General features: G+C 32.2%; 7 protein-coding genes across 7 annotated transcripts in view; 5 read left to right on the top strand and 2 right to left on the bottom strand.

The window, feature by feature from the left end:
- Positions 1-2,465: 2,465 nt before the first annotated feature.
- Positions 2,466-4,953, top strand: HELRODRAFT_161997 (hypothetical protein; the record flags this gene model as incomplete). The annotated part of the gene is made up of 5 exons (XM_009021863.1): positions 2,466-2,503; positions 2,915-3,050; positions 3,165-3,798; positions 4,283-4,431; positions 4,645-4,953. The coding sequence occupies 5 exons, from the start codon at positions 2,466-2,468 to the stop codon at positions 4,951-4,953; spliced, it is 1,266 nt and encodes a 421-aa protein (XP_009020111.1).
- Positions 4,954-5,239: 286 nt separating this feature from the next.
- HELRODRAFT_66421 (hypothetical protein) lies at positions 5,240-6,792 on the bottom strand (the record flags this gene model as incomplete). Its single annotated transcript, XM_009021862.1, has 3 exons — positions 5,240-5,341; positions 5,908-6,198; positions 6,400-6,792. Coding segments are annotated over 3 exons (786 nt in total), but the record flags the coding sequence as incomplete, so codon positions are not given.
- A 374-nt stretch (positions 6,793-7,166) lies between these two features.
- Positions 7,167-12,055, top strand: HELRODRAFT_161995 (hypothetical protein; the record flags this gene model as incomplete). The annotated part of the gene is made up of 13 exons (XM_009021861.1): positions 7,167-7,211; positions 7,560-7,807; positions 7,888-8,050; positions 8,227-8,308; positions 8,443-8,595; positions 8,845-9,071; positions 9,394-9,529; positions 9,614-9,807; positions 9,959-10,114; positions 10,199-10,280; positions 10,411-10,444; positions 10,563-10,587; positions 12,014-12,055. The coding sequence occupies 13 exons, from the start codon at positions 7,167-7,169 to the stop codon at positions 12,053-12,055; spliced, it is 1,587 nt and encodes a 528-aa protein (XP_009020109.1).
- A 6,431-nt stretch (positions 12,056-18,486) lies between these two features.
- Positions 18,487-21,994, top strand: HELRODRAFT_66323 (hypothetical protein; the record flags this gene model as incomplete). The annotated part of the gene is made up of 9 exons (XM_009021860.1): positions 18,487-18,624; positions 19,249-19,333; positions 19,624-19,757; positions 20,185-20,263; positions 20,549-20,694; positions 20,941-21,027; positions 21,162-21,317; positions 21,502-21,640; positions 21,867-21,994. The coding sequence occupies 9 exons, from the start codon at positions 18,487-18,489 to the stop codon at positions 21,992-21,994; spliced, it is 1,092 nt and encodes a 363-aa protein (XP_009020108.1).
- A 355-nt stretch (positions 21,995-22,349) lies between these two features.
- On the top strand, positions 22,350-23,208 carry HELRODRAFT_161993 (hypothetical protein; the record flags this gene model as incomplete). Its single annotated transcript, XM_009021859.1, has 3 exons — positions 22,350-22,488; positions 22,609-22,673; positions 23,071-23,208. 3 exons carry the CDS (start codon positions 22,350-22,352, stop codon positions 23,206-23,208), a joined length of 342 nt encoding a protein of 113 aa, XP_009020107.1.
- Positions 23,209-23,412: 204 nt separating this feature from the next.
- Positions 23,413-24,701, bottom strand: HELRODRAFT_161992 (hypothetical protein; the record flags this gene model as incomplete). Its single annotated transcript, XM_009021858.1, has 2 exons — positions 23,413-24,037; positions 24,091-24,701. 2 exons carry the CDS (start codon positions 24,699-24,701, stop codon positions 23,413-23,415), a joined length of 1,236 nt encoding a protein of 411 aa, XP_009020106.1.
- Positions 24,702-26,846: 2,145 nt separating this feature from the next.
- The window catches only part of HELRODRAFT_188814 (hypothetical protein), a gene marked incomplete at both ends in the record, with an annotated part of 2,776 nt that continues 1,977 nt past the window's right edge, over positions 26,847-27,645 (top strand). The window contains 3 exons of the mRNA XM_009021857.1: positions 26,847-26,957; positions 27,009-27,192; positions 27,269-27,640. Of these exons, the coding sequence (XP_009020105.1) occupies positions 26,847-26,957; positions 27,009-27,192; positions 27,269-27,640 (667 nt within the window). The remainder of the gene's footprint in view (positions 26,958-27,008; positions 27,193-27,268; positions 27,641-27,645) is intronic.

The following is a 27,645-nucleotide window of genomic DNA, read 5'->3' as shown; positions in this document are numbered from 1 at the left end:
AATCTTTCTTTCTCTCATTCTTTCTCTGTTAACTGTTAAGTAAGTAAACTAAAAATTTGAGTTTTGTTTTCAATTTGTTTGTTGCTTCAGTTACTTAATTGCTTGTTAATTTGTGTGTTTTTGCTCCGTCGTTCGTTCATTCATTATTCATTCATTCAGTCATTCATTCATTCATTCAGTCATTCATTCATCCACTTCTTGAACGGAAATATGACGATGATAATAATGTTATTAAGTTTGTTATCAGTAAATGTTTTTGAAAAAATTCATTCTAAGAGTCCTATGTATGTGTGTATGTGTCTATGTATGTGTATGCGTGTGTGTGTATATGTGCGCGCATGTGTGTGCTTATTTGTTTTTGTCGATGGTTTTGTTTAGTGTTAAAAATATAGACCTGGGAAAATTATATATTTTTCAAACAAACACATACATACATACATACATACATACATACATACATACATACATACATACATACATACATACATACATACATACATACATACATACATACATACATACATACATACATACATACATACATACATACATACATACATACATACATACATACATACATACATACATACATACATACATACATACATACATACATACATACATACATACATACATACATACATACATACATACATACATACATACATACATACATACATACATACATACATACATACATACATACATACATACATACATACATACATACATACATACATACATACATACATACATACATACATACATACATACATACATACATACATAAATACATACATACATACATACATACATACATTCCACCAGACTCCCATATATACACATATTAATGTTAATGGAATTCCAACGATTATCATTGCAATCAACTTCTATATATTCCGCGCGTTGTATGCCTTTGAATGTATGTATGTATTTATGTATGTATGTATATATGTATGTATGTATGTATATATGTATGTATGTATATATGTTGTATGTATGGAATGTATGTATGTATGTATATATGTATGCATGTATGTATGTACGTATGTATGTATGTATGTATGTATGTATGTATGTATGTATGTATGTATGTATGTATGTATGTATATATGTATGTATATATGTATGTATGTATGGGATGTTTTACAGAAGAAAGTAAAAGAAGATTTTTTTGTTAGCCATGTTTATTCCCCCGAGAGTTATTTAATAGTAGTTTGTTAGTGGTGGTATTAGTAATAGTTGTAATAATAAGAATAATAATAATTATTATTAAATTATTAATAAATTATTTTATACTTGCTGTGATGTAGTAGTCTAAATATTATTATTATTATTATTATTATTATTGTAGTTGTTATTGGTGGGATCATTATCGTTAATGTTGTTGATGTTGTTTTACAGTCTGAGTGGCAGAATATATTGTTAGTGGTGATAGTAATAGTATCTATGTTAATTATGGTCATATTTTTTTAATTATGGTCATAATTTTTTTATTATGAATTAATATTATTATCGTAATATTATTATCCATTTGTTATGTTGGCTACTTTGGTACGATGCTTTGCTTAGGATTGTTTTTCTATGTACCTGAATCATTCATTCATTCTTTCGACCATTCACCTATTCATTTACATATTTTTTTATTCATTCATTCATTCATCTATTCATTCATTCATTCATCTATTCATTCACTCATTCATTCATTCATTCATTCATTCAATGTTAGTTTTTTGTTATTAATTCGGAATTATTATGCAATAATTCATTCATTCATTCATTAGCAACGCGGATCTTTTCCTTTTTTAAATCTGGATTGTTCTGAATAATTGGATGGCGAATGAAATGAATGAATGAATTAATGAATGAATGAATGAATGGATAAACTTTTATAAATGTATGTACAAACATACGCTTAGGTAAAATATATAAAATAAACAAGCAAACGAATGAAGAAATTAATGAATGAAAGAACGAATGAATGAAATAATGAATGAATGAATATTCCTATTGTTAAACCCCACACAAATTAGGAGATGATTAGATTAATAAGAACTCGGATAGTGCAATCAACATGGGTAGTGAAGAATAACATTCTGTGCTCAATATTCTGGGCTGGAATCATCGTCATCTTCATGGGCATGATACTCTTAGTTACGAGCAAACACAAAGGAACGTTAGTGTTACTTGCTATGTCTTAAAGTTTGTCGGTATGTGTGTGTGTGTCGATCTGTGCGCGCGTGTGTGTGTGTGTACGTGTATGTGTGTGTGTACGCTGGCTTCAGTTTATTTCTTTCTATATGTATTTTGAAACAGGTTTTTCGTTTTTATACCTGTGTTTGTTATCCTTATTCTTATTATTATTGTCGTTTATTCTTCTTATTATTAATAATATTATTCTTATTATTATTTTATGCTTTATTTATTATCTTTATTCGTCCTTTAATAGGCGTATGTAAAATAACATGGCTTGCATGCTACCTTACGTATGCAAAAGAATAAGGTCTATAATAAAAATACATAAAATACATACAAGCATACGCACACACGCACACACACACACACACACATATATATATATATATACACACATACATACATACATACAAAGATCTTAAGGTAAGTGATTGAATGAAAAAAATTTTAAGATGATTAAGTACTTATTAATTGGATGCATTGATGGGTGAATGGGTAGATGAATGAATGAAAGAATGAGTAAGTGAGTGAATGAGTGAATCAATCAACCGACCAATTAGAAAATGACTAAAATTATTTAGTAATCTATTAGCAGCAGCATTTTAAAAACATGCAAACATTGAAAGAAGTATTCCCGACATAAATAAAAAGAAGGCGAACATAGATAAAATAAAATCGGAAATAAACCCACTAGAGAGTAAGAAAAAATATTTTTCAGGGTTTTCAAATGTTGGGGCGCCGTTGTGACTGGGGTGGGCTTCTTCATGATCGTAATCTGCATCCTGCTCTGCGTCCATTCCTATCTCGTCAGTGCCCATCAAACCAGAGTTGAGAGGGAAATTAATGCTATGCAGGTTTCCTGATCCATCCATTCATTTATTCATTCACTTGTTTGTTTATTCGTTCTTTAATTCATTCATTCGTTCTTTCATTCATTCACCACACATCAAATCTTGCATGCTGCGCAGACAAACATGAGAAGACTACGGAGACATCGAGATCAGCAACAGCAGCAGCAGAAAACCGGCCGACTACCACCACCACCCAAGTACAAAACTTTGAACAGCAGCAACCACACCAGCAACAACAATTTCAACAACCACAACAACAACAGCTTCACTAACGACGACCAAGACGAGGGCGACAGTCCATTCCTAGAGATCACCCGCAACAACAACAATGACGACGACAACAACAATACCAACAACGACTCAAGTAATAAACTTTCACCGTTCAAACACGATAGAACAAAATATCCGAGATTCGGCAATGTATCGATCGATATATCTTCCCCGCACATCCCTGGACCCCCGGTGTGTATGGATACAAAATTCAGCCAATCAAAACATTCCGCAGATGTCATAATTAACGTTCCAACAGCCAATCAGATCAATAGTTCATCTGTTACTAAAAATATTAGCCAGTCCCCGGCTGAGTTATTGTTCAACGAGGGATGCACCAAACTGTCGATAACGAGAAATTTTGGAACATCTACCATCACCGTCACTCCGCTCTTGCACCGAAATTATCTCGAAGTAATCATTTCATTTTACAAAATTATATCAATTAAGAATGTGATTCAGCCATTCACTAACGAGTTCAGTTAGCCCAGAGATTAGCATCGCCGTGTTGCTTGTGTATGAAACTGTTGCATGGTACCCTGTTTTGAATGCAAGATATGTTGTATGCGTTGTTTCTTACGTGCGTAAACTCGCACTTTGTACAAGTCAAGTGTTGAAAATCGCGCGCTATATAAACTTGAATGGTCGATTTGTTACTCCATCAAAGCTATTCATTTGTTATATTTGAGGCTATTGTCTTCTTCTTTTCTTTCTCGCGCCTCATCCTTCCAGGACATTGGCGACCGTCGACCTCCACAAAACCTGATCTTTAACACTTTATAAGAGTTGAAATGTAGTGATATTCAACAAGTGACACAAGGACTTCACGTATGTTATTCCCTGTTGACTGCAATCTCTTTTCCCTGCAATCTTTCCAGTATTAGTTAGATTTTCCATTCTTTCCTTGCACATGATGTGACCAAAAAACTTTAACGCTATTGACATTTCAAATTATATCTAAAGAGGATTGTTAATATGGAAGTATCAGCAGCAGATACGAAAGATGTTCCTTCTGCCCGAACAATTCATCGCTACGCAATCATTCTCAAGCTCTATATTAACCCCCGAATGCATTTTTATGGATGAAATAATAGCCCCGCTCTCGTGCAAAAACGTTCGAATGAAACGAAAGTAGGTGGCGGTCTTACCGGTAATATTTTAAAAAGTGAGTGACAGTGTTGCTGTCCGCTATATATTAGATAGATTTTAAAACCAACCCATATTGGTATCGGTGACAGGGCACATATTTGAATACTGTTAACAACCCTGTGTTAAAATAATTAATAACATCGGTTAATTAGTGAACGTAAATTTCATTTCAATTCAGAACTATAGCGGGCACATCAGTCCAACATCACCACTACCAACGACAACAACAACAACAACAACAACAACGACATTTCAAAAAGCATTAACCACCTTAACACCGCCAATAAAAATTCTGCCAATGAACTGCGTCACAACTGCCAACAACAACAGCATCAGAGAAAACAGGGATGTACCGATTTCAAGCTCATCTCTATCCCACCCGATCCGGATATCCGACGATTTGACCGACTCGAATATTAACAACATACTCGATATGACCGACTCCAAAGCCACAGTCTACGAAAACGTCCAGTATTATAATATGTAATATGCTTCTTGGCTTTTTTAGATTATTTATTTGTCTATTGTATTGTATTTTATTCATTCGCTCACTCATTCTTTCATTCGTTCGTTCATCCATTCACTCATTTATTTTTTAATAATAACTTTAATGATCTCTCATTCGATTCGTTTTCGTCACTTTTTTTATTATTTAAACTTCGTTCGAGAGATTTTTTTTCTAGCAAATTCATAAAGAAATAAATTTCTAACATAAATTAATTATTACTGCAATAGGAATATTAATAATTGAAATAATGACGATGACGATGATATCAGATTTCAATGTTCAAATTCGACCCACTTTTGCCAAACTTCATCAGTAGCTCTTCATTCTTCACGTTCGGTTCCATTGTTTGTGTGTGCCAAACTAAAACCTGTATGTATGTGCGTGTAAGTATGTGTGTGTATGTATTATGTGTGTGTGCGTGTATGCGTACATATGTTTGTGTCAAGTTTGTTTGTATGTTTTCAAGTGCTGATTCATTGATAATAATTCATTTTTTAACAACTAATCGTTTGTTTGTTTGTTTGTTTGTTCATTTAATTATTTGTTTGTGTTGTTTGTGCTGTTAATTTCGTGTGTCAATCAGTTCAATTTATTTTTACATTGAAAATTCTGTGGTTGATATATAAGAAATTATTGCAGATACACGCATGCCATGCATTGGTGCACTTGCACACGACGATAATAATAAGCTCTTCAATTTGAAATATAATATTGAAAAATGCTATTAATTTTTCAAACAAATGCACGCATACAGACAAACGAACCGACAAACGAACCGACAGATAAAAAGTTTATACTTACCCTAGCAAACATTCAAACAATTAAAAGATGCATATCATTTACGATCTATATTTAAACGTATAGGCAGACGGACGGATAGTACATATTAGACGCTCATATACACGCACATGCATACACAACTACCACAAATACCTTAGTACATAGGTCAGCTTTCGGTTCCAAATCGTTCAAAGTTATTTTCAGTTTGACTAGGAAGTCATTCTCCTGCATGCCTCTGCTGCTTTTAACGCTGAATTCCACTTTCGAGTTGATCATCAAGTCGGCATTCACGGCGAATCCAGCCATGTCCGTCGCGAAAGTTCGATTACTTTTCGAGTATGTGAACCAGTCGACGACACGCCCATCCCCAACAATCGGTGATTCGTATCGCAATTTACCGACAAAACCGACCGGCCAGACGGATACTTTCTTGGTCGACCTCATCTTGAGAATGAAATTATTTTCTACCAAATATTCAAACCAAACCAAATAGATTATATTCACACTTAGTTTAAAAACCTTGTAAAAGAAGCTTGTTAAGTATAAGCAACACAAACCCCACCCTAATCGATTAGCAAACAAATAAGCTTCAGTTGAAATTTAAACTCACAAATCCAAACAAATGAATGAATGTTAACAACAAACCTCATCGAACAACTGCACATCATATGTGTTGTCATCATCAGCAAAATATACAACACCACCTTCAGAGCCACTCAATATTAACTTTTTATTTGATCTCAACCATCTCAATCCTTCATTCCTTTGCAGAACACCTCGGGGCTTCCTCCATCTTTTTTCACTAATCCCTAATTTATATTCCGGCGGCGTCAACACATTCAAATGGGTGTATTTGAGGTTACTTTTTGCTAATAAACGCTTCACTAACTGGGTCTTTATTGTGGAATCTTCAACAACAATCCAATGAATACATTGAACTAATTTCAAAGTGTAAGTAAGTCTTGTTAGTTCAGCTTTTTGAACCAACCTTGAATACGTGGGAGTTATAATGTATATCGTGGGTAGATTCTTATTGTCACATTCTTCTGATGACAATAATTTGGGATTGGTGAAATGACTGACTAGCGAATGTTTGGGTGAAGTTTTGAATTCATGATGATTGTATTCTGTTTCTTGATGGTGACTAGTTGAAAAGTCTGGCAAATAAAAAATACATATTTTATTTTCAGTTCATTTTCATGATTGCATTTTTATAAAAATAACATTTTTTACTAGTAAATCTAACTAACTAAATGACAGGCAATCTAATCAATCTCTTCTAACTAAGCTGCAAAGCTAAGCTACTACAACTCAAATGCTAAGAAATACTTAAAAAGGCATCTAAAAAGGGCGAACCTTTTATAAAAATTAAATATATAAAGAATAGAAATGTTAATATAAAGTACGTTAAAATGAAAAATCGCGTCATCCGGAACTTCCTAACGCAGATCATAATTGTAAGTATTGTTTAAAAATTTTAATTAAAATATTTTAATGTTTATTTATAAATTAAAAGTGAATTCAACAAGAGCTGTTTTATGTTTCGGAACGCTAAAACTATTTTACTAAAGTGCTCAAATTTGACAGTTACAAAATGTTAAAAAGTTTTTTGAATAAATTTTTTAAAATTTAAAAAAAGCATAATTTTTAAAGTTAAAAATTATTTCCATTAATTTATTCAGTAAAATATATATTTTCACACACTATATTTTCCACTCGTCTAAGCACCTAACTTCGATTCCATAGCAACGCTTATAAACTATAATTTGTTAAATAATTTTGTTTATTTTACACCAAATTTTAAGATAATGGCTTTATTATTGGGTTCCAGAAACTGCATAGACAGCTTAACTTATGACATTCAGGACGTCCAGACCATAATTAGTGAAATAGTTTCAAAAATTGGGACTTTGAATTACACCTCTTGGAAATTTCCTGACAAATTGGCCTGTTCCGTAAATATTGAGGAATTAGTGAAACATTATTCATTTAGTAAGAACCAGGAAGACAATCAAACATCACATATCATGCTTTTTGAACTTTTAATCGATAGGTACAAAAATTATTTCATTTTGATGGAGCTTTTCTTATATTTAGTTTGTTAATTTTTGCGTTAAAAACAAACATATCCAGATTATTTCTAGTACTGTGTACCTTTTTAGATTCCATCCAAAAACACCTCAAAAAGTCATCAACTACAACACCAAACTCCGCTAATAACATTAAATCTATTGGCCTCGTCGTCAAAAAATGCTGGAATGGTCTCACAAAGTTGTTTCTATTAGCACAAGATCATGTTAGAATCAATTTGCAGATTGTTTCTATATTAGATAGGAATGTGTTCAATAATTGTCTCTTGTTTCTATTAGATTGTAAATGTGGTCAATAATTGTCTCTGGTTGTTCTGTATTTTCATATCAAATTCCAATATTAATTTGTAATTTTATAATGGATATATTTGTTACACTAAAGTCTGCAAAGAACACTTCAAATGACATCAGACAAATTTTTCCTAATCCGTTTAATAACGTCCAAAAAGAAACTACCAACCAAGGTTAATGAATTGGTAATGTAATTCACTTACGAGTTATTAGGTAATGAATGATACAAGCCTTACAATGGCAGCACAATTAATTAAAGTGACTTAATTAATAATGATTTTGACCTTTGAACCTATGTTTCTGGCAGCTTCGCAAACGACAGAAACGACATTTGCGATCGCCTGTTCTTCGTGCAAAGTTTTCCAACTAGCTCTATCGTCATTGTCTTCACTGATCAAGGAGACTAACAATAATGTTAACAGGACAAATGCTATTGATACGCATAGTATTTGGATTTCAGGTATTTTGAAATTCTTTTTCAAGCAAATTTGATAAATTTAGACGCTTTCGTTACAAAAAAAATGAATAAATTTCGAAATCAGTTTTTCCATGCTTATACACCTTCTTACTTCGTTATTTTTTCATCATTTTATAATATTATCTTGCATGTTGTAACAGTTTATGCGTCTGTTGGATTCTGATTTCTTAAAGAATAATAAAAGGATATTTGTTAGTTAATACATGACCCGGATTTTGATGATTTTTTCAGAGAAAGATATAGATTCCAGCATCGAGAAGCACAGAGATATCTTAAAAAACATTCAACAATCATTTCAGAATCTAATGAATGACAAACAAAAGTTAACAAACGCCGCGAAACTGCACGAGAATAATTTACAGAATAAAGAGAATTTGATAAATAAATTGAAGAAGCAGTTGGACATTAATGGCGAAACGTTCAATGAAAAGATTAAAAGTCTTGAATCCGATAAGAAGGTACGTTTGCACTAGGGCGTCAGCTACGTTTACACGCGCCGCCGCCATACTCTAAATCCGCATCGGCCCTCAAAATTCGTCAATCGCAACATCCACGGGGTTTAAAAAATATCCTACCTGATGTTTTCGGTTGCGGTTGTGGTTACCCACACCCCCACACGTGGCTTCAGATCTAGTGTGCTCCATATTATTTTATTGCGTTGTTTCATTGGTAGGCCTATATATTCCATTGAAATATGTAAATTAAGTAAAGTTGTTATTATTATGAGCAAAAATTTATTTTAAATATTATCTTTTTGTTCTGTTTTAAAATTAATTTTAGAAATTGGAAACTGAGAAATCGGATCAGATGCTAGCCAAAGAGAAAGAATTGAAGGGATTATTAGATAGATGGAAAAGAGAAATAGAAGAATTAAAGAAAGAGTTGACGTTAAAAGAAAGTTTCATACATAAATTAGGTGAGGACGATCAAATCATTATAACATTTGCAAGATTGTATAAGCCAAGCTATGTGCTTTAGTTTAAACTTTTCGATTTCAAAGGTAGTGAAGTTAACGGTTTACAAAAAGAATTGAAAGAAAACGAGGCGAGAAAAATGAAGTTATCAGAAGAGTTTCAAACAAATTTGAAAAAGTTGAATGAACATTTAGCTGCTGCTACTGCGGATTTGAAGAAGGCAGATGAAGAAATTGCAAAGGAGAGATTGAAACATCAGCTCTTCAACGATGGATTATCGGTGTAATAATTTCGTTTTACTTTTTCAATCTCTCGATCTTTCTCTCTTTTTCTTTCTTCTCTTCACCTACATGTACCTATGGACTTTTCTCAATATATAAAGTTTATATTATTCTGTCTTTATATCGCTATTATCAATCGAATCTGTTTAGAATCTGCAGCAGAAATATGACAAGTTGATTCAACGTTTGGATGAATTTAATACGAAAAATGAAGATCTGGTCGTTCGTTTGAAGAGATCTGAAGAGAAAAACGTACAAAATAACGAGATATTATCTGCTTTGAGAGCCAAATTAGTTGAAAAAGAGGTTGATTTTTAAACAAATTTATTTACAATAATTCTTGCACAATGCTGATTTATTTAAATCGCGTTAATTTGTCAATTTTTGAAGAAATACTTACAAAACTTGTCATTAAATGGGGCAAACATTGGGAGTGGCCGATCACCGAGAAGTGAATTTCTATCACCGCGGCGTTAGTTATTTACTTGTTACAACTTATTTGAAACACACATCATCACTTTCATAAAATTCTTTAAAATTTATATTCTGTATTAGCCATGGATTAGCATATTAATTCATTTTTAACGATAATTTTAATCCAGAAAATTTGAGCCATAAAGAAGAATTCAAGAAAAGGTTACTTTAAGATTTTTTTTTTATAAAGAAACGATTATTAAAAATGATGATTTAACTGACATTTTATAAAATTGCTGTTATTTTTATGAAATAAAATCATTTCTTAAAATAATGACAGGAAAAGCAGTTCAAACGTTCTGAAAGTGAGAAATTTACCTAACGACTTAAAGCCGCTTCAGTGCTCAAATTGTGGAGAAACTTTTGATAATTCAGATGAATTTAAAATACATAAAACTTATTGTACTGATTTGATGTGATGGTTTATGATTTATGTCTTATTAGTTTGTTTCTACCTCTATGGCGTCTTAGTCGTTATTGGCTGCGTGCCGCATACACTTATAATACTGTTTTATGCAAGGGGAGGCCTATTTACCAGCATACAACACCTTCTTATGGGTTGAAGCAGGGATATGCAAAGAACCTGAATTTTTTCAACTTTTAATTATTTTCAGTAATGTCTCCCCTTGCTCCAAACCACATAGCTAGAATAATAGGACTAATCGATCAATTCGATCTATCGGTCGGGCTATTTGTCGTGCTTGGATTGTTGGCTTACGAAATTGCATGGATTTTAACGAGCAAGCTAAATGAAATATTTACTTGATTTAATATGCTTAAAACATTGTAGTAATTCTATTTAATTTTAATAATGATTAAATTATTTTTGTTAATTTGAATATAAAAATTGCTTTTGGTCCGGTGAAATCCGGTGGCTTACTGAAGCCGAAGGTTGGCTTACTAGGATTGAACTATAGTCACCCTTTTTTTACACTATTCGATCATGTTAAAAATTGGTTTGCTTATGAAATAAACGGCCTAAATAAATCAAAATTACTATTTGAACAACTATCTTCATTATATTCAATGAATATTTTACGTTCTGCTGGTGCTCATAAGAAACTGGCTGCTGCAATCATACGTTGGTTTACAGCAGTGGCTTACAGGGTTTCATAGAACTCTTACGATAGCACCACTTTTTTGTACATATAATGCTTTAAATAAATCAATATATTCATATCACAATTATTTTTGTCAGTATAAATATAGAAATTGCTTTTGTCAGGTGAAAAACAGTGGCTTACTGAAGCCGTAGGTTGGCTCAATCGGATTTTGTCTCATGTATACAATACTATGAGATAAATCAATCAAACAATCAGTCAGTCGGTCGGTCGGTCAGTCAGTCAGACAGCCAGCCAGCCAGTCAGTCAGTCAGTCAGTCTGTCTGTCAATCAATCAACCAACCGATCAATCAACCGATCAATCAATCAACTAAATTGAATGAACCAAATAAACAAAAATAAATAAAAAAAATTTGCAAGGCCTGTTCAAACTCGAACAAACAGTTAACCGTACAGATCTACAAACAATTTCGAGATTTTAGTAAAGAAAGAAAAACACAGTAGTTGCTTTTATTTGAATTCATTCAAAAATGAAAAGTGACGGTTAATTAAAATTTTAAAATGTCAATTTTTTTTTTAAATTCCTATTTTAAATAAACAAATATAACAAAATATCGACCGATAAAAATAATTATTATCCATTATTATTATTATCATACACACTCCTCAGAAGTTCTCGAAGGATAATAAACCACGTAACATGAACATTTAGTAAGAACAGTTCACAACATATCATAATGACTAAATCAACATAAACAGAAATAATTTATATATGCATATATACAAAGTAAATCAAGAAATATCCAAAAATTATATAACCAATTTAAAAAAAAAACTAGAAACCAGTCAACATTTAATGAATAAATAAATAGACATTATTAAAAAGATTGTTCAGAAAGGTACAATTTAAGGCGACGACGAGAATGAAATGTAGTTTGTTTTGTTGATGTGGTGTTGTGAAGCGAAAACAAACACATCACACAAAACTAGTAAGAAGTCGCAAGAATAAGTCAGTCACCTACCTATAATAAAATTACTCTCAGGGCCCTAGCTTACTTATAAACATTGACTCAACTCACTTACCTACAAATTTGTATTTCTCGTTTTAGATGTTTCAAGTATTTTATTTAACATATTTTAGCGTTTTTATTTTACTTGAAGCTTTTTAACTAATGTTAAGCCTTAGCCTACCTACAGTTGTTTAACTCATCTCAGTCCCTAACTTACCTATGAATTAAATTAAAGTCCGGTTCACGGTAAAGAAAATATAAAGTTGAAGAGAAACATAGCAACAACGACACCGAATGAATGGATGTTGTGTATGTATGTGTTGTCTTGATGTGTGTGTGTATGTAAATGTACGGGCGCGCACTCTCCAGAAACTTCACTCACTACCGACGAACCTCCATTGCACCGACCATCATCTGACACGCATCGATGGAATGAATTTGACCGGATACTGAAAAATAAATTGAAAAAAAGTTAATTCACTAAAATAAAAAACAAGCAATTGGAAAAAATAGGCAACTTATCTTTTTGAGATAACATTCAATCTTTGTTCAAATTCGAGTACTTTCAAAGGTACAATGAGACAAAAACAAATTTACCTTTAACGTTATCTTCGATTTGTCATCGGAACGATCATCATGAGACCACCTTCTGAAACGTGCTGACGCCCACCACAGCCCACCTCTCATCATTCTGTAGACAAGTTTTTATTAATTAGCGAAGTAGTAAATCAAGAAACAAAGGAACGAATGAATAAATGATTAACTGAATGATTGAACGATTGGTTGAATGAATAAATTAACTAATTAATTAATCAACCAATGATTTAATGAATGAATAGAATGAATCAATGAATAAATTAACTGAGGAATAATTTGAAAAATAGTGATAAAATGAATGAATCAATGAATGAGAAAAATAAAAAAAAGAAACTAAATCATACTTCAAAAACCGTCGTTGTTGTTATCTTCGAATTGTCATCGGAACGATCATCATGAAACCTCCATCTGAAACGTGCTGATGCCCACCACAGCCCACCTCTCATCATTCTGTAAACATTTTTTTAATAGCGTATTAGTAAATCTAGGTCGAATAAATGATTAACTGAATAATTGAATAATTGGTTGAACGAATGAGTGAATGAATGAATTAATTAATAAATCAATGATTCAATTAATGAATAGAATGAATTAACGAATCAATTAATAGAAGAATAATTTAAAAGGTTGAGTGATAAAATGAACGAATGAGAAAAATAAAAAACGAAACTAAACCTTACTTCAAAAATCGTCGTTACTGTACTTTACATTGCACCGACCACCACCATCTGGTCGGCACACAAAATACCATCCGAACTTCAGAGTGTCAGTCGAACAGCCAACGAGCTGATTCTTCCTACACCACCATCATCATATGTAAATCATCATGAGACCACCATCTAAAACGTGCTGACTCCCACCACTGCCCACCTCACATCATTCTGTAAACAAAATGTTTTTATTTGCGTAGTAGTAAATGAATGTTAGAATCTTAGAAGCAAAAAAAATTAAATTATAAAATGAAAATAATGTCAAATAAATAAAATTTTAAAATAATAAAGCAAGTAAAATGTAAAAAAAACTTACCGTCGTCCATTCGACAAAAGCAGAATGTTGAATGCGGTCCGGTTCCTACGTTGTCCTCCAAAACTGGTGCCAATCCTCCTCGAGATTGTTGTTGAAACACAGCCCGTGTTGATGGAGAAAGATAGAGAAAGAGTAGATTCTCATCAGAAAGCTTAGCGGTGCCTGCATCTCAAATTGCTTAATAAAAATAATCCTATCTACCTATTCAATTACCTTAACTAATCTATATTAAATTGTTAATGGTACGATAGTCGAAAGTCCCCCTTCATTCTTCCTCCTTGCACAGAGGTTCACCGACAGCCAGGGCACTGGATAGAAAACCATTGCCGTGCGGATAGTAGACTATTGTCGTGCGGATAGTAAACCATTTGCCGTCCGGAAGCCGTGCGGGTAGTAGACTATGGCCGTGCCGCATGATAAATCATTACCGTGCAGATAGTAAACCATTGCCGTCCGGATAGTAAACCATTGCCGGTTCACCACTGGCCACCAAGGCTTACCTCTGACAACAGACTTCAAAATTCAGAGTCTATCGGCTATCGTACCCTCAACTTACCTATTAATTACAATTGAGCCCTAGCTTACCTAAAATTGCAAAAAAACTAAAGAGCCCAATTCATTTGCCAATCGGCACCCACCCCACCACCTACGTAATGCCTTGGGCTCCAACTTAGTAATAATATAAAACTTAAACCCTAAATCTATTAATGAGTGTGTGTTACAACGTAGCCTTAACTTACCTATTCATTACATTATGGCCCTAGCTTACCTAAAATTACAAAACTCAAGAGCCCAATTCATTGGCCTTTCGGCACCCACCCCACCACCTACGTAATGCCTTGGGCTCCAACCTAATAATAATAATGTAAAACTTAATAACTAACTTACCTCTCGATACACTTACAGCGTTTATTTAATTTAAATTACAAGATTGTTCCTAGAATTAAATTATTGCTTTTAACTACCTATGAAATTAAATTACTCTCAACCTTAGTAATAATAAATTAGAATGTGCATTGAAAATAAAATAACGCTCAAATACTAATATGTGTTTAAGTATGTATTTGTGTGTGTGTGTGTATAATACGCTGATGCGTGTAACGTGGGTGCGAGAAAAAATAGAAGCGATAAACTTACGCTGCCTACCTATTCAACTACATTAGTGTTGGATGCTTCCTATCTATCCTACCTACAATTAAAATTATTCCTATCTAACCTACCTATATAGCTACTTAATGTAATTGTGTGTATGTGCGTGTGCGTGTGAGCATTCTTACTTAATGTTAAATTACAGAGAAAAACAGAGAAAAAAGAATAAAACGTATCCCAGCCAGACGTATCTTCTTTGCCACTGAATGAACGAACGTAGCCTGACATCTTCCACGATGAATTCCTTTGGAAGCTTCAACCTGAATAAAATGGATGAAATGGAAAAATCTTATTTATTTGACTAATTTAAATGAAAATAGAAAAACGAGCCGCGGCGAAACCCGCCGGAAAAGCCAGTCAACTGGCAAACAAAAACCGCAAAGAAACCGTAAAACGTATCCCAGCAGAGCGTGCATTCTTTGCCACCGAATGAACGAACGTAGCGTGACATCACAACCATTCTGATCGTCCACGATGAACTCCTCTGGAAGCTTCAACCTGGATAAATGAACCTGAAAAACCTAACCTAAATCTTATTTATTCAATTTAAATGAAAATAACCGCAAAGAAAAGAGAAAAGAGGAGCAAAGAAAGGTATCTATATAGGATTTATGCTCTATATAACTCTATATAACTCTATATAACTCTATATAACTCTATATAACTCTATATAACTCTATATAACTCTATATAACTCTATATAACTCTATATAACTCTATATAACTCTATATAACTCTATATAACTCTATATAACTCTATATAACTCTATATAACTCTATATAACTCTATATAACTCTATATAACTCTATATAACTCTATATAACTCTATATAACTCTATATAACTCTATATAACTCTATATAACTCTATATAACTCTATATAACTCTATATAACTCTATATAACTCTATATAACTCTATATAACTCTATATAACTCTATATAACTCTATATAACTCTATATAACTCTATATAACTCTATATAACTCTATATAACTCTATATAACTCTATATAACTCTATATAACTCTATATAACTCTATATAACTCTATATAACTCTATATAACTCTATATAACTCTATATAACTCTATATAACCATGCATACTACCACATTCAATCAATAAAAATCCCACTAAAACCAGGAACCACCGCGTACCTGCTGAATGTATGATGTGAAACAAACAAAAAAAAAACACAAAACAAAAATCACACCACCAGGTAGAGTAAAAAAATAGGAGTCCCTAACCTACCTATGTAACTAAATTACCTTATGCCCTAGCCTACCTATATAATAAATTAATTTTTACCTCACCTACCTATGCTTCATTAACTTAACTCAAGACTCATGAAGAAAGAGAAAAAGGAGTAAAACAGAACATAAAATTCTACCACACAAACAAACATGATGTATGTATGTATGTATGAGCAACCGTTAAAGAACCCACCTAAAATTAAAAAAATACCACCTACAAACATTCAAACCACCTACAAACATGCAAACTCTATATAACTCTATATAACTCTATATAATAAAATAAATAAAAATAAAAAAATTTTAAAAATAAAATAAATGAGATCAGACAGACTGCTTCATGCGAGGCAGAATGCTGATCTGATTTCATGTTGTCTCAGCTCCTCTATTTATACTCGTTTCAACCATACATTCTCATCATTTCAATCATTCGCATCAGTAAAAACTTGTTTAATGTATATACTGCACTACTATACAGTCTTAACCACAATGCTAACCGTACTAAATTGAAGTCATCGAACGAACGCCTTCGAAACTTTCTGGTTGGCTGGTTGAATATGCTATATTGCTTTTCATATAAACATATAATCTAATATAATATAATTTAATTATTTGTATACATGGATTCCAATCACTTTATATATATATATAATAAAAATTCATTATAAAAGCAGCAGTAATCAGTGCTATATATGCACGCAGTTCAAATTTTTCGGGGAGAATTCAAAATAGTTTGAGACCACACCTTGCTTAACATCCGATTCCAAGCCGAGCCAAGCCAAGCTGAGCCAATATGCATAGATTTATAAGCGCTTTTATGTTAATATTTTGCTCGCTATATTTATACATTTTATAAATTCATTATAAAAAACAACAGTAGCCATTACTATATATGTACGCACGCAGTTCAAATTTTTCGGGGAGAATTCAAAATAGTTTGAGACCACACCTTGTTTAACATCCGATTCCAAGCCGAGCCAAGCCAAGCTGAGCCAATATGCATAGATTTATAAGCGCTTTTATATTAAAATTTTGCTCGCTTTTTAAACGAATATCCCAATATAACAAATTCTCCATCCTATTTTAACTTTCGTTGATGCTTTTTAATCAGTCAGGTCACAAAAATCATTATCGATATCGCAATGAAATCAATTTGAAATTTTTTTTTAATTATTGATAAAATTTTTAAAATTTTCTGAGAGAATTCACAATAAATTTGAGACTACGTCATAACACAATTGTACAATTTGAATGTGTAAATACAACATTATAAATGTATTATAACTACGTGTATATATCTATCTATTTCTTTATTTAGTTCTTTATTTATATCTGTGTATGATATTTTGTCAAATTTATTTGATAGGAATTGAATATAACTTTCATACCGGCTGATTAACTATCATGCAGTAAAATAACTACTGTTGACACCATTTCCTCCAACGATTTCGCAACGAATTGCCCATACCATATAATTAGAATAAACTTTTTCAATCAATGTTTAAATTTTTATATTGTCATTTATTCTTTCGTTTTTGTTTCTGTACTAATTTTCTTATTCTAATTATATGGTTTTATGTATGGTTCATAAAAATTACGAACTTTTAATTAAATTATATTTATATATTGTTGGTTTTCCATATTTAATCGAGTAACGAAGATGTATTAGTTTTCGATGCGTATTGATTAGTATTTCGCTTAAATTTCTGATTTAAAGTAACAAAATGCTAATTCTGACTTTGCAAAGGTCTGAATTTCAATTATTGAAATATTTTCCAACAATGTTTTTTTAAATTTAAACGATGTCATTTTCTTTTTCATTAAATATAACCAAAAATAAGCGCCATTTAATTTAGAGTAGAAGTAGCTTACTTAGAAATTAAAGAAATAGAAAGTATTCATCAATTCATGTAACATTTTTAAAATTTAATGATCAAAAACTAATTAATCAATGAGCAGATCGACCAGGCAATACTTCAGAAGACCAGTTATTGTTTTACAAGCGCAAAAACGGGTACACTTTTTTAAGTGATCTTTAAAATTTTTCACTTTTTTTTTATGGTCCATGCTAAATTTTATTTTCTAATGATGGACCCCTCATATCTTGCAGATGTTTTCTCCCCACACCTCTGGCGAAGATGTTTTATTTGATCAGGTTGGCGACAAATTCGTCCTTACATTAAATAGGCCCAAAGCTTTGAATGCATTGGATTTGTCCATGATCAAAAAGATTAACCCCCTCTTGAAGGTTTTTGACTTTTTCATGCACAAAAAGTTTGTGTTTTTTTTATTATTTGCTCATTTATTTGTTTTATTTTATATTATTTATTACTGTAATTAAATACACATAAAATACTTTACAATGAATCCCTAATTAAAAATTTTTACCATATTGACATTTTTTCATTTTCAATTTGTAACTATTTTTTTTTTTTTTTTTCTTTGCTTATATTATTTAATATTAATTCATTAATAATAATATTAATAATACGGTTATATAGATTTATATATAGTTATGTAGAGTTATTGATTATTATATATAGTTATATAGTGTTATATACGGTTGTTAATATGTATATATATAATATATATATATATATCTATATATAGTTATATAGAGTTGTATAGGATTATATATTATTATATAGTGTTATATATACAGTCATATAGATTTATTGATACAACTGATTGTCTAATTTGGCACAAAAAAATTGATGGCAAAGAAACAACGTCCTACCTCGGGGGAGCTGGGTCTCTGGACGCTAAGTGAAGATTGATTGATTGAAATTTTTAAAAAGTTAATTTTACAAGCAAATTTTGTAAAAATAAAACATATTGTGAGAAGAAATTATTTTTTTTTGGTTTCTTGTAGAAATGGCATGAAGAGAAAAATGTGAAGATGATAATTATAAAAGGGTCTGGGGAGAAGGCATTTTGTGCCGGTGGGGACATTAGAGGTAAGATTCTTTGTTCAACCTGCCATCTATCTCTTCATTTTTTTTCAACTTTTAACTTTATTTAGTTTTTCTTGAAAGAATAAGATACATAACTTTTTAAATTGAAAATAATTCTATATAAAACATTAATAATATCTTTAAAACAATAAATTATTCATCTGTTAGTACATTGAACTGAACAAATTATGGTCTCATAATAAAAGTATTATGAATCATAATGATAAAATTATGATAGAAAAAATATAAAATTGTTATTAAAAAATGTTAGTTATGAGAAAAAACTTTGAAAGCTGTATCAGGTGCGAAATCTGTACAGAATAACATACAACAGGATTTTTTCAAGGAGGAATACAAACTCAACTATGGGATTGGAACTTCAAAAATACCCTGGGTGGCCTTAATCGATGGAATCACTATGGGAGGGGTCTGTCTGTCTGTCTGTGTGTTTTTCTGTCTGTCTGTTAGTGTGTCTATCTGTTTGTCTGTCTGTGTGCATCTATATGTGTTTGTATATTTGCTTGTTGGCTTGTTTTTATTTGTTTGACTCTCTGCTTTTTTACTGTGAGTTTTAATTTTTAAGGAAAAAAATTTAAGAGTGTGAGAGAGAGATAGAGAAAAAAAGAGAGCGAGAGAGAGAGTGCGAGAAAGAAAGAAGAAATAGATGTGTAAATCTAAATTCCAGGCTGTGTTTTAATTAATTCTGGCATTCTTTGTTCTAATTATTTGTTTGTTGAAGATGATGATTTTTAAGATGACAATAATATTAACGATAATGATAATGATGATAGTGTTGATGATGATAGTGATGATGATGATGATGACGATGACGTCACACATGATTAACACAAAAGGGCGTTGGTGTGTCCGTTCATGGCCACTTCAGAGTTGCCACAGAAAGAACGCTATTTGCCATGCCTGAGACTGCTATAGGTCCGTTTTCTGATTGGTTGGTTGGTTTGTCAACTGATTATTTGATTGGCTAGTAGATTGTTCAATTGGTTATTCCATTGAATTTGATTGGCTGGTTGATAGCTTGGATGAATAAGTTTAAACGAATTTTGATAAAACATTTTTTACTTGACAGCGTTTTTATTCAACTAGCACACGCAAATCAATAACTTAGTTAGGTTGTATCTTCTTATAATTTCTTTTATAAAATGAAAAGAAAATAGGTAAAACTATACAAGACACCCCACATTTTAAAATTTACTTTAGGCTTGATTCCGGACGTGGGTGGGGGTTACTTCCTCCCCCGGCTGCCTAATCACATTGGAACATTTCTCGCACTAACTGGATTCAGATTGAAAGGTAGGAACGTGTTCACAGCTGGCATTGCTACGCATTTTGTTGAACATGCTAAGGTGTATTTTTTACCAATAATTTTCATTATAGTACATAATTTATTTCATAATATAATGGTAACACTTATAGTAATGTTTATGTCAAGGAGGAAAATTATATATGAGAGAAAGAGAGGAGGGAGAGAGAGAGGGAGAGAGAGAGAATTAGAAAGAGAATGAAATAAGTGTGCGTTAAATGAAAACGCAATTTAATATCTTTGATAATAATATTTAAATGAACGTTTACTATTTGTGTTATGGCCATAGATAAAAGATTTGGAGAGAGACCTGTTGAATGTGAAAGATGCCAACCTGTTGAACACAAAAGAAGTTCTCAATTATTATCACGATAGGGTATGCAAAAAAATTAACATACGGACACACACGCTTACACACACACACAAACACACATGCTCACACACAGCATGGGAATTCTTGTTGCATGTAACCATTGAACTATATAATATTCTTCATGAAATAACTTCAAGTGTTCCATAGAAAAAGACAAGCCATACATCTTGGCCGAGCACCTAGGCCTTATTAAACATGCTTTCTCTGATTACGACATCAGTGGGATTGTTCAAAAGTTGAAGAATGACTCGTCGGACTGGTGTAATACTCAACTGCAGACTTTAAATAAAATGGTTGTTATGGTTATTGGTATGATAATCATTGTTTTCATCATCATCATTATTATTATTATACTGTCATCATTATTGTTATTAATTATTATTGCTATGTTATTCAACTACAAATGAGTTATAATTAAGTTATAATTATAAATAATGAAATAATAATTATGAATAACAATTTTTTTTCTCCCCAAAGTCGCCGACTTCTTTAAAAGTGACCTGTGAACAGCTGAGACACGGAAGTACAAAAGATTTAAGGGATGTACTTGTCATGGAGTACAGAATTGTACAGAGAATCATGCAGGGTTCTGACTTTTATGAAGGTGTTAGATCTGGTTAGTTTTTCTTTTGTCTGGGGGTGAGATCGAAATTAGGAAAGTTGAAATATGTGGATTTTTAGTTAATGATTAGTTATAAAATGGGGTTGGTTGGGATATTTTTATGATTAGTTTTTTAATGAGGTATTACTGAAATGTGGTTTTAATAGTGTGAATATATGTATGCTCATTATAAATTTCTAGAAATTTTTATATTTATAATTGAAATTACATAATTATTCAGTCATCATTGATAAAGACATGAAGCCGGTTTGGAATCCAAAAACATTGGATGAGGTGTCAGATGAATTTGTTCAGTCACATTTTGAACCTTTCAAAGATGGAGATGATATTCATTTAGAACCATTTTAATTTTTGCTACTGTGTTTATTACGTCTATTTATATTTGTTTCAAGTTTATTTTTCAAGTCAATGAATTTAAGAGTTATTTACCTAATTTCTCACATAATGTTTTCTTGCAAATAACTGTTATTTTGTCTATTACGTAATTTTACCTGGAGGTCTTATCACGGAATTATGAACGGAAGTTGTAGTGGAAGTTGTCTAAATTTGACTTCGTGAGGTGCTTCATTTCGTTGGGTTGGAAATATTTTTTTTTACTATGGATGGCTGTTACTGCCTAGCTCAATTATCGCCCGTTCTTTAAAATGATCAAATATTTCTACCGGTCCATTTCAACGTCTGCTTTTAAATATGCCGGATCTAAATGGCGATTAAAGTAATTATTATCAACCATAATTTTTATTGCAATTCTTACTTAACAAACGCTTTTTATAGGCACGGGCTAGGAAAATGTGGAAATGAGTACGGTCCTTTAGTTGAAGTTCCGGACTGGTCTTATGCCGGTTGGCCGTTTCGCGAATTTTTTAAATTAATATTATTTATGAACAGTTTCTATAATTTTATAAATTGTTACTGTTTTTTTCGCAATTTTAGATGATTTTATCATTTTATTAACTTTTAAGATGGCCGACCAGCCCCCATTGCAGAAAATGAGCAGAAACGACGATTGAGAAATAAAGCCCTGGCGGTTAGTGCTGAATTTTTAACTCATTATAATTATTAATTTTATTTTCACTCTCAGATCTCAATAAAAATTTGGTTTGTAATTATATAATTAATGTCATTTATAAATATATAATATTAATTATTAATGATCACACCTACTACATTTACAGTTATGTAAGTGAAAAAAATTATTTAAGCTTTCTAAATATAAATTTATTTATATATATATATATATATATATATATATATATATATATATATATGCATGTTTGTGTGTATGTTCTTATTTATATGTGTAAGTTTTTACAGGTACACATACTGCTCAAAAATGATTTTAAAAATTTAACATGTACATATATTTGTATATAATATACTTCATATATTTTATTTGTAATAAACAATTTAAATACACTAATCAGGAAACTGCAGTTAGGTACATAAAAGAAATGAATGAAGCCAAAGAAAGTTTTGTGAAAAAGATTCCCATTGAAGGGCGCGTTGAAAGGCCAAAAATATATCCACTTGTATCATCTAAACAAGAGAAAAATAGATACTAAAGTTATTATTGCTATTACTTTTTGTTGTTATTGCAGTTATTATTGAAATATAAATTAATATTTTTTATTGATTGTCAAACATTAAATCATTTTTTGTAAGTATATATAACCTGAAAATAAAATTAATTTGCTAGTATGACAATCGAGGAAGATTTTAATTCTAAAAAATCAATTATAATAGAAGTGAATTAGATAGATCCACTCTCACATATAGCTGAGCAGATTCTGGATATATTTAAATGCACTATGAAAATCCTCAACTGTGGCTTCATACCTTTCATACCAATGTACGTATGCACCGACTGCAAACTTTTCTAAGGAGTTTTTAAATATTTTCTCTAAATATATTTTGCTTATGTTGCTTTGAAAGGCCATTGTTAGTGAAGTTGATGAGCCTTCTGATTGCAGAAGTGAGATTGGCATTGTGCTCCTTCTGCTCTGAAAATAATTTGTTAGAATCTTGTTTATGAACGACTTTGTAAGTGGCTCTTTGTTCAGTTGTAAATTTCCTCTGCCGATCATTAGTAATTGTTTTAATTTGAAATTTTCTTGAGTTGCATTTTCATTTTTATTGAATGTTTCAAGCTGGTTTAACAGTGTTTCCACACCATCTCCCCAATTTTTGAATTGCTGTGATGTGGAGTTACAACTCACAAATTTGTTGGCATAGTCTGTGTTGAATGTCTTTGCAATTTTTTCTAACATGATTTCGTTTAAATAATTGTTTTCATAATCATTTATTGGGAAAGTTAAGCCAGCAATGCATTCAGCAATCATTTTATTCAAGTCATTAAAAGTTGAAGTGGTAGCAGATGCTGGTTTATTATTACTGTAGAGATATTTTTTTTTCGATTTTTGTTCCGATTCATATCTTGCCATCACCTGATCATTGATATCAGGACAACGGCATCGGAATGAAAATGTATTTTAGAAAGAGCCAATAAGGAATTGTAATCTTGTAAAGGTGTGTCTCCATTTTCGAATGGTGTAACAGCAAATGAAATTAAACATTCTTTCGCATATTCATCCCTAATCAATTCTACTAATCTCGAACTGACACCGGACCCAGTTCCTCCACTTACGCTGTGAAAAATTGCACATCCCTTGAATGTTTCACCTCTTTCGACCTCCTTCCTCATTTCCTGCATAGTCCTCTCAAATATGTCATCCCTGTGGGATAGCCTTCCTTGATAGTATCCCATTGCCCAGTTGTTTCCTCTCCCACATTTCTCTGTTATCACGTTACAAGGCCTAAAGTTGAATTTCAAAAATTTGTTGTTGTTGGCAAATAAACTGTTTATTACCTTGTTTTCTGTATCTATGTTGATTGATCGATAATAGCGTTGGTTGTTTGATGGGTTTGTTAATGTGAAGCAGTTGTCGGCGTCATCTGTCGAATATCCGTGACGGATTAGTGAATTATCGACTAGCGACCAGAATTGTTGGCCGACCTGATTTCCGCACTGACCGATTTGTAAGATGACGCAAGACATTTATTTGGTTCAGAGATGACAATCATTCAACTCCAACAAGAATGTAAAGCAGTAGTAAGCATGGCTTGATCGTGATCACAATCTTCTTTAAATTAAATTTTAAAATTAAAAATCTTGAAAAAGAATTTTTAAATGTAAAAATAGTTGAATATTTGCGACTTCTTTGAATTTTATTTTGTAATATTGTTAATTTTTATCGTTTTTTTTATAAATGAGAAAAATGTAACTAAATAATGTCAATTTCATTATTTAGCTTCACTTTTCACGAATATTCTTATACGACGTTGCCAAGACGATGGACGCGTTCATATATTAAATTAAAGTTGCAATTCATATGAACGAGTTAACTCTTAAACAATATTTGCGTTATAAAATTTCAGACACTCTTCAGCAACATAGAAGTAACGTTGTAACTTATTTCGGTCCATCAGACAACACCATCGATGAAAATATGTGAAGCTCTATAGAAACTCGTAATAGAACAAAACAACATAAGAACAATTGTCAAAACAACAACACAAACAACAGGGCGTACAACAACACAACAACTTGCACTTAAATTATGTATCTTTTTGCATCATCAAATCCAGCCAATCTCTGCATATATTCATATGTGTACAGATAACATGACTCACTATATATGTATATGCATGTATGTATATATATTTATATATATATAAAGCCAGTGCAATGATGCAGCAATGACTAAAATTGCTCCGATGGTCGGAGATAGTACGCATATGCACTGCACACGCCCACAAACACGTACAATGTATATATACATACATACATATTGCATACATGTATCAGAAACGTACACACATGTGCACTTACATGAGCGTACACCTTTTTGCGAATGTGTGTACGTACAGCGTTGTACTTTGTATGCATGCGTTGAACACATTTGACTGCTCTACCCAATGCATTTTTAATGCGCATAAATATGTATACGCTAAGCGCTTGTATGAGTACAAATTTGTGCACACAACCAAACATAAGTGGCTTGTTACCATCACAAACACTTGTTCTTCCATCATCATCAGCATCATAACCACATTCGTCATCATCATAATCTTAACAACTGCTATCATCATCATCATAACTTCCTTCATCGTCTACATAATCATAATCGTCTTGTTTATAATTGCCTCCAATGTATATCTCTAGGTGTCGGATTCGTAAGAAGTTTTATTAATCACAACATAAGGCAATATTTTATTTCTAATAGCACGTACGTCAATGTTACAGCATATATTTACATTAATTCTCATTAATGCATAAAAAGTATATATATATTAACGTACATTGCACTCTGTGTTTAGTACATTAATACGTAGCACAAGTTCCAGGTAAGTTTCTTCCTAACAGTTGGCTTATCATTTGTCTCTCAAAAGGTTAATTAGTTTATTATTTAATAATAATACGGTCAACAATAGGTCGTAGTAATGGTAATAATGATTTACTAACGAATAATTCTCGTTAAAAGTGTAATGTAATTACGTTAAATTAACGTTAGTGAATGACTTTTGATAAAATTTGTTCATTACATCTGATGATTACATTAGATTCTCTTCACCGTTGTTATAAGCATCTCATTCACGGTGCTCATCATCATCTTATTCATCATCATCTTATTTATCATCATCATCTTATTCATCATCATCTTATTTATCATCATCATCTTATTCCTCATCATCTTATTTATCATCATCATCTTATTCCTCATCATCAGCAGCAGCAGCAACGACAAGAATGACATCATCATCAACATCATTTTCTTCACCATCTTCATCGTCATCATCCTCATATTTAATGTTGTCATTAATTTTTTCTTCTTCAGCAGCTGAAATAATCAATTTTCTACCGTGTCACTTAGCTTAGAGTCATAATTTTCTCTCTCTTTCTTTCTCTATCTTTCTTTTCTTCCTCTCTCTTTCTTTACTATCTCTTTCTTCCGACGAATGAATAAAAAATAGAAACTGTACAGAGCCCCATTTCTGTTGAATGCACGGATGGAAGGATGTGGACGTCGTCCGCTGAACGTTCTCGTGTTTCCAATTTCACATTAACCATCTGCTAGTATTAAAGGCCAGAAGCAACAGCAATGTCACAACAACATCCTTCTTCCGTCACAACCTCCGACAAATGGGCAACAAATTAGACGGAGTATTGTTGAGGCAGTGCCAGCCGCATCAACAACAACACCAACAAGATCGTTACGACTTCAGACAACAACATCAGAGGCAGTCCCTGCAGGTCCAAAGTTATTACCAACCACAGCAACAACAACATCATCAACAGCAGCAGCAACAACAACAACAACAACCTCCTTCACAAAAACGTTCAACATTTCGCAGACGGAGGGGCAAATTAAGTTCATGCCCTGACCTACTTAAAGAAAATGACCTACTTTCATCGGCTGACATTGGTGGAAGATGGAAAAAATATAATGACGTGTGGGGCGGAGAAGGGTGGAGTGGTGGTCTGAAGGGTAAGTTTTAATTTTTTTTCTTAATTTATTCAGAGTTGCAAATTAAATTTTTCATTCATTTTTATAACCTGTGGAGATGACTCGCTTCAAAACAATTCAGAATATAAAGCGGAGTACCACAATCCAGATTGCGACGTTCCAATAAAAATCTACCGGTCCTATACCGATATTCACGGCCAATCGAATCACCAAACATCCGATCCACCTCTCAAAATTACCGTTTACCGCAAGAGTCAAGAAAGTCTGAACAACGTCGGGCGAGTCCAGTCGGTACCGAGAGGGATGAACAGGACAGATTATTCCGGTTCAACCGATCTTTCGAATAGCATCGAATCTAGATTATCGATCGGTACGCAAGAAATTACGAGGCCTCCATCGAGAAGGAGTATTTCAAGATCTAGTAATGCTACACCGAGTAGTACTGCAGTTGGAGGGGGAGCTGGCAGAGGTTCT

This window comes from Helobdella robusta (assembly GCF_000326865.2).
Source record: "Helobdella robusta unplaced genomic scaffold HELROscaffold_3, whole genome shotgun sequence".
NCBI classification, from domain to species: Eukaryota; Metazoa; Annelida; class Clitellata; order Rhynchobdellida; family Glossiphoniidae; genus Helobdella; species Helobdella robusta.
Note: the sequence above shows the minus strand (reverse complement) of the source record. Positions and strands in the feature narration are given on the sequence as shown.